The following is a 7,190-nucleotide window of genomic DNA, read 5'->3' as shown; positions in this document are numbered from 1 at the left end:
ATTGGTCGACTAGATACATCTAATCACCATGATCACATCTACCGTTTAATCCGGAACTAAACAATATATTAAGCATGACCGCGATAAGAAAGAACTAATTGAGAAACAATATCACTAACACTCTTCAAAAATATGCAACAATATTCATTAAGACAACTTTATACAACACCATCACATATATGCCTTGTGAAAGATCAATGACTCTAGAATTGGGTCAATGCGATTTTGGTAATTAATGTCAACATAGATAATGGGACTAACATGGTTTGGTCTCATGTATGCTATGTGATGAACTTGGGGTTCCAAACACCTTAAAAGGAAATCAAGGTCAAATAAGAGCTTAATAAAAATATAAGGACCTATTGTTTAGACAAGTGATCATGGTGTTGAGAGCATCACTTGTGTAGATAGGTTTATTTTCTTTAGTTGTACTATAAAGAGGAGTTTGGGTTTAGTAGCTTGATCTAGTTTCTTTAGGTTAGTTACCTAATAGGTGTTGCACACTAGGTTTAGCTAGCTCTAATACAACAGAGGAAGACCCAAGACATTAAGGAAGAAAAGCCACGAGGACCGAGACTTAAAATTGATTGAATTGAGCAAATCCCTTCTGAAAAATATGTCACCGTATCATACGATGAGGTCATTGTATAATGTTGTGGGCCATTATTGACGATTGGTAAAATCGATTATACAAGCACTTATATAAAGTAGGGATACATATTGGTCTCAAAGATACGTATCAAAAGATAGAGACACAAGTTTTTATACAGGTTCAGTCTTACCTTAGGATAATAACTCTATGTCCTGTGTTGTCTTGATTATTCTCAGAAAAAGACAATTACAACTGGGATGTGTCTAGATCTATTCCTAATGTTCGCGGTGAGTTCTCTCATGTTCTAGGTCCTGAAGTCCTTATCGGATATATTTATTGTAGTATGACACTATCGTGGAACTCAATGGGTGTCTCTGGTCCTATCTGATTAGGCTTGTTTTGTACGATGATATGACTTCTTCCAAGTAGATCAGATGCCAATCCCCCTTGGATTGGATGTAGTTCTATCTAAAGTTCTGTCCTATGAGGGGGTTTTTTTTTTAACGAGGTAATGTGTGCATCATACTTGTCCCTCAAATAGAAGGCTTCCTCCATCCTTGTATATAAACATTGTCTACCTTAGTCAGCCGCCCACCTAATAGTTAAATAAGTTTAGAAAAAGAAAAGGGACAGTTAAACACAGTGAGAGTATTAAAATTCCGAGACGTCTACCAAATGCTGTGTGCATCCGGACAATACAGAGACAGTATTACTGATGAGGTCCTCTGAGAAGTGCAGTTCATACCCTGGGGCGACTGTCTGCGAGCGTCTTCCTGCAAGCATATATACTGCACGTACGCAACCACCGGCATATACATTAATTAGAGCTCAGCTCGAGGTGGCTATCAGCAGCTCAAAGAAATTAAGCATGGATGCATTATATATATTGCATGAATTGATAGCAGACGTCACGTACGGTGATCTTCTTTTGGAAATTGGCTCCTCTAAACTGTACTGTACCTTCCTGGCTGGACTACCCTGAAGCTTTGCTCTCCCGACGAGAGGGGGGCCTGCTGCTGAGACTGAGAGTAGCCCGACGGAAGTAACGCTGCTCCGTTGGCAATCAAGCAAGGATCCGGTCGAGAGGCAACATCGCCATCGACGCCGTACTAAGGTTTCAACACTCCTCATCATTTCTTAGTCAGAACAATGGGATGCATGGCAAAGGTAAGCAGCTAATGCAATTCATTTATATCCAGATTTGGAAAACCAAAGATGATCACCGAATGATGATCAGGATTAAACACAAGTCAAGAATCAAAGACCGTCATTGACAAGACCTTGTCTCTCCAAAGTCCACCGCACTAGCTCCTATGATTAGCTTCAGAAGTGACATCTCACAAGATTTTGGCGGGGAAGAATGATATGATACACTCTTTGAACAGAACAATGCAGCCTACAAGATTGAGCCCCACAAGAATCTGTGTTGTTTCGAGCATCAATTAGACACAAGTTTGCTGCTGTGGACCCAGGACGCTGTTTTCAGTTGGCAATTGGTTGGTAAGATCACTCAAGTGCCGTTAGCCAATCACTAATATGGTAGCTCCTGATGAATCCCTACAGTAGCACACTCAAGAACGTTGACATAACCCGACGACACAAGGTCGCCAACCGACAAGATAAAGTCAAAGGGCGCCAGGCCATATAATATGCCACATAGATAGATCCATTAGCCTTTGACATGCAGCAATTGCTTGAATTGTTGCAACTTCCTTTTAGATGCAACCAGCATAAATTCAAGAGGAGTAGCAACGCAACCACATGACCGAAACCATTGACACTTCAGTGCATAGAGAGAAAAATTAAGAGGATGCATGATAGAGAGGTGGGGTACAAGGAACGGGTCTTTCACTGAGGCAGTGCATGTTCGTCAAGCAGCACATCAATGAATCACTCATGTAAGATAACGAAAACAAGTGGGACTAATAGGATAGCATGCAGTTCTCCTAGATTTTGCTTTTCTTCTACTAGGTCAACTATAAACGTAGACACACCACTATAGCATCAGTGGCGATGCAATGATTGTTTAGTTAAGTGTATGAAGAACGTATAGAAATTAGCAACGGACCAGACACATATGTAAGTATACAAATTGTTTAGGATTAAAGAACCAAAAGTTCATGACAGCCTAAATTAACTCCAATATGACGCTTATGGTAAATTGTAAATCACTGTTGATATGTACTGTGAAGTTAGGAACAGCCAATCAATCATTTCAAATGTCATAAGCTTTAGCTGAATGAGACCACATAGATCAAAGTTGATAAGACTTCTCATTCTGGTGGCATGCATGATATGGACGAAATATTTTGGTTCTGCCCACATCTTCTGCTAGGTGCACCAGTGGAGTAAGGCCTTTTATCGTTGGCATGGTCCCTAGAACCTTTCCACATCAAATTCATTAGAACCAAAGCCAGTTTGCAGTTGCTGTGTTTCGCAGTGTAATGATTCTAATATAGGATTTTGCTTTACACCTCCATAAAAGGTGTTGTTAACTAGCTAAGCTACTGGATCCAAAATTAGAGCTAAATAAGTGCTTCTGAAAAACCTCCGCAATGCCAAAACAGCCTTACTACACTTAGCCCGTGCTTCTGTTTCCTTTCAACACAGTTTATTCTTTTGAGAAAACTGTCATGTAGTCTATGCTATCATGAAAACTACATCAATAAATACAAAATAGAAAGGAGAGAAAATGAGATATATGCACATCCGACTTAATCTTGCCAAAAAGCATTTCAGAAGAAACTAAAGGATTCGTCTTAGAGTTGATTTATTATACTTTGGGCAACATGGGAGCACATAACTTTTTTAATGTCATCTACTCCAACTTATGATTTTGCAGGAGCCTGGTAGCACTATGACACTATCTTTTGTCTCAATGTAGAAAAATCCAATATGTGCTAAAAGTACAATAGTATAGTATATTAAACATACGAGGACGTGATAAATGTGGTATTAGTGCCATTGCTTCATCTGGTTCCAAGGCAAATGCTAAAAAGCCTATGAGCACGAATATTTTAAGAGGCTGTCAACAATACTTTTACTGTTCCAGTACTCCTTGTCACGAGGATAGCAAGATGAATTGAAATAACTTGAGGCTACTTCAGAAAGCCAACAGGGCCTCGGATTTTACATATTGGCATAGTGGTCATAGATAGTGATCTGAGTGCAGGTACATTTCAATTAAGAGAAGAAGCTGCTCCAATTGAGGCACTATGTGCAAAATTTTAGGTACGACTCTCTTTTCCATGTGTACAGGGGATGGTAAACAGTGTTTTCAAATTGAAATTTCTCATTCTTCCCTATTGTAGGTAACAATACACTCCTATCAGAGTGAAATCTATCCTTACATAGGCTTGACAAGGCCTCTTACTTTGCATACTTTCTTCTTGAAATGCACAGATTTAAGGAAGCCCAAGAAAGGACAATAAGCTGGATGATGCAACCTTAATTTACGTCTCCGCTTTTCTGCAAAATTAACAAGACATTAGACTTGTTTGGAAGATAGAAATATAATATCATCTTTTTTGCCTTCTTAAAATCAATGTTTTAAATATTGAAAAAGAAAATCCTTTTTTCCCTGAACGAAAATCTATTTGCGGCACTGTTCTTGTCTAATCTTGTGATATCTGAAGAAAGTACATACTGAGTACATATTGAGCTCGATACATCCATTGAAAAAATTCCTAAACCCTATCCTATTGCCCCTTCCCTTCTAAACAGAAAACCCATTTATCATCACACAAAAAATGGCATTATTACAAGCATAAAAAGAATTAACATATCCCAAAAAGGCAGTATTCACCGTAACTAGCTCAATAGAACTCAGAATAGGAGAGTAGGATACAACATATGTAGGTATCACAAATTAAAAAAATTAAACAATTAGCAGTTCATATCTTACCTGATTTAATTGTGGATATCTCAACCTTACCACTTGGATAAGAATAATTCAGTAATTGCTCATGTGGTTTAGCACTATTTTTCTCCAAAGAAGCATAGGTTTCTTCAGAGTTTTGTTCTTTCAGCTCATCACTTTCACAACATGCGTCAGTGGATCTTTTATCATAAATATAACCAGTTGAGATGGTCTCTTGACCATGGAACATAGGCTCCACTGAAATATTTGTTCTTGTTTTTATGTCAGTAGATTCTACTTCACCCACTGCAGTCTGTTCTATGTTTTCATCCATGCTTTGCTCTATTGCTTCCTCGTCATCTATCCCACCTGGGGGACACTCTACTGGTTTCGAAGTACTACTGTAAGCCTCAGTATCAACTGGAATATCATTAGACTGGTACACATCCTTGTCACCAGAGCAAACATTAGAACCAGAACGATTTTCATGATCCAGTGGGGTCTTCTCCCTCTCACAGGTGGTGCAATCTGTGTGATATTTTGTATAAGCCTTAGCATTATATAGGATTTCACTAGATTGGCCAGGACCCTTATCCTCAAGACTAGTACCAGAAAGCTCCATACCCTGGGGAAGAACAGAACATGCTATTTTAATACTACTGTCAACCACAATGAGGTTCAATCTGCATGATTCTGTTGCATCTACTTCCATTGCATCCTGAGCAAACCCAACATGCTTGTCGATGTTTTTCAGGTCAACAGAATGGCCAGAACCAGCCTGCACGAAATGATCCATAACATCTTCATTGTTTCGAGGCTTATCTAGAACAACATTCTGATGACCGAAAGATGTTGGCAAGATAGACAGGCCACAATCCATTAGAACTTCACCTCTGCCAACTTGAACAGTCTCTCCTTGAGTTTGAGATGGGATTTCTTCTTCATCAGTAGACTGCTCTGGCAGTTTAGCAATGATAGACGGATTAGGATTGTGAGGTTTTTCATGAGACACTTCTATCACACCATATATGGGTGAACTAGGTAGTTCATCTTTGTTGGAAGAAGGTTCCAGCTGATTTGTCTCTGTGAATTGCGGATCACCTGTGCATGATACAGAATCCCAACCAATCCAATCATCAAGCTTGAATTTTGTTGAATTCAGCTTTTCATCTGGTAACATTCTATCAATTCTAATTGTTTCTTTGTAGAAATGTTTCTTCCTCAGAGCCTTTGAAATCAATGACCTGACAATAAACAAATGATTGCATCACAATCGACGCAAAATTCCTACCTTCCTAAATAAAAGTCGGCGAAGTAAATTGGCAGAATGACAAATTGCCATCAGAGAGCTGAAACTAAATAACAAAATGCTGCTATTTTCGAAAACCAGAAGATGCTCCCTTGCATATGGGTTACTGCAATATGATGCATACTCTAGCAGAAACTAGCAGAATCAGTAAGTGATGCGTGGCACAAGCTATCATAGTTCCTGAAATAAGATGCTTGACAAATATAGAGCTGACCTGCAGTTTGTGGAGATAGCAGCTTTTGCTCGGTGCATGGGAAGGCCGAGCAGATAAGAACATAGATTGATGACATCATAGGGCCCTCTGATTTCCGTAGCAGTGTGAGCAGCACTTGAGATGATGAGATTCTTTCCTTTAGTCCAGTCCACCAAGAGCTGAGAAGAATAGAATGTGTTAAGGGCTAACTAGTGATTGATGCTGAATTGGGAAAATGAGGAAAAAAGGCAGGCAGGAGTAGAATAACAAAGCAAGTAAGTAACCTTGGCTTCAGCTAAGAGGTTTTTCCCTGAATTGAAATCAGTGGCGATGGGGGAGTAGGCGATCTCGAAATGCAGCCCCCTCTGCAGCGCAATCTTGAGCATGGGGAGCTTGAGGCGGAAGGGCAGCTTGTGGCCGTGGGAGAAGTCGATGGAGATGAGATCAAGGTGATGGGAGTAGGGGACCTGGCAGAGGTGGTCGAATGCGGCCTGGGTGAGGGGGCGGGCGGCGACGAGGTCGTAGGTGCGGAGGAGGCGGGCGGCGGAGGGGGCGAGGGCGGAAGCGACGGCGGCGGCGGAGTCGAGGGAGAGAGTGATGCGCGTGTACTGGCGGAAGGGCTCGGAGATGGGGGAGGCAAGGCGGCGGCGATGGAGGGCAGCGGAGGAGGGGAGCGGGATAGAAGAGAAGGGCGGGAAGGGTTGGGTGTGGCAGCGGTCCGAGTCGGCGAGGAGGCCGCGGTGGGGTTGGTCGAAAGCGACGGCGGCATAGCCGAGCTCGAGGGCGCGGGCGGCGGCTAAGATGGAGCGGGAGGATGAGGTGGAGTTGCCACCGCCGCCGCCGGAAGAGGGGAGGAGGCTGAGGTCGTAGAAGAGCAGGGCCGCCATCCCTAAACCCTCCCTCCCTCTCTCCCCGTTGTCTTGCAAAGGCAACTGCGGCGGCGCGGCAAAGACAGTGGGGGAGGGACGGAGGAAGAAGAGAAGATAAGCCCAGCCCAGCCCAGCCTAGCGCGGGTTGAAATTAATAAGGAAAAAAAATTATATGGTCTCTTTTAATTAGCGCGAGTCTGTTTATTATATCTCCTTCAACTATTTAAATTGATGCAATTTATCTTATTAGCTGATTTTGATAGTGGTTTCATCCTACTTAGCGCTGATGTGACACTGACCGCTCACATATCAGATGATATGTGGTATGAGTTATTGTACACGTAGACATTCTAGTCACTAAATTAAAA

General features: G+C 41.7%; 1 protein-coding gene across 1 annotated transcript; it reads right to left on the bottom strand.

Moving 5' to 3' along the window:
- Positions 1 to 3,691: 3,691 nt before the first annotated feature.
- Positions 3,692 to 6,951, bottom strand: LOC133886905 (uncharacterized). The gene is made up of 4 exons (XM_062326817.1): positions 6,238 to 6,951; positions 5,975 to 6,132; positions 4,497 to 5,695; positions 3,692 to 4,060 (listed from the first exon to the last, which is right to left on the bottom strand). The coding sequence occupies exons 1-4, from the start codon at positions 6,838 to 6,840 to the stop codon at positions 3,939 to 3,941; spliced, it is 2,082 nt and encodes a 693-aa protein (XP_062182801.1). The 5' UTR covers positions 6,841 to 6,951; the 3' UTR covers positions 3,692 to 3,938.
- Positions 6,952 to 7,190: the final 239 nt, after the last annotated feature.

This window comes from Phragmites australis, chromosome 12 (assembly GCF_958298935.1).
Source record: "Phragmites australis chromosome 12, lpPhrAust1.1, whole genome shotgun sequence".
Classification (NCBI taxonomy): Eukaryota; Viridiplantae; Streptophyta; class Magnoliopsida; order Poales; family Poaceae; genus Phragmites; species Phragmites australis.
This window is presented reverse-complemented; position numbering and strand designations above follow the sequence as displayed.

Bases quoted from the DNA above. Each gene is read 5' to 3' on its own strand.
- LOC133886905 (XM_062326817.1), bottom strand. From the start codon at position 6,840: ATGGCGGCCCTGCTCTTCTACGACCTCAGCCTCCTCCCCTCTTCCGGC. The intron at 5,696-5,974 runs GTCAGCTCTATA...GTTTATTGTCAG, and splicing joins GCTATCTCCACAAACTGCAG to GTCATTGATTTCAAAGGCTC. The intron at 4,061-4,496 runs GTAAGATATGAA...TTAATTTTGCAG, and splicing joins GATATCCACAATTAAATCAG to AAAAGCGGAGACGTAAATTA.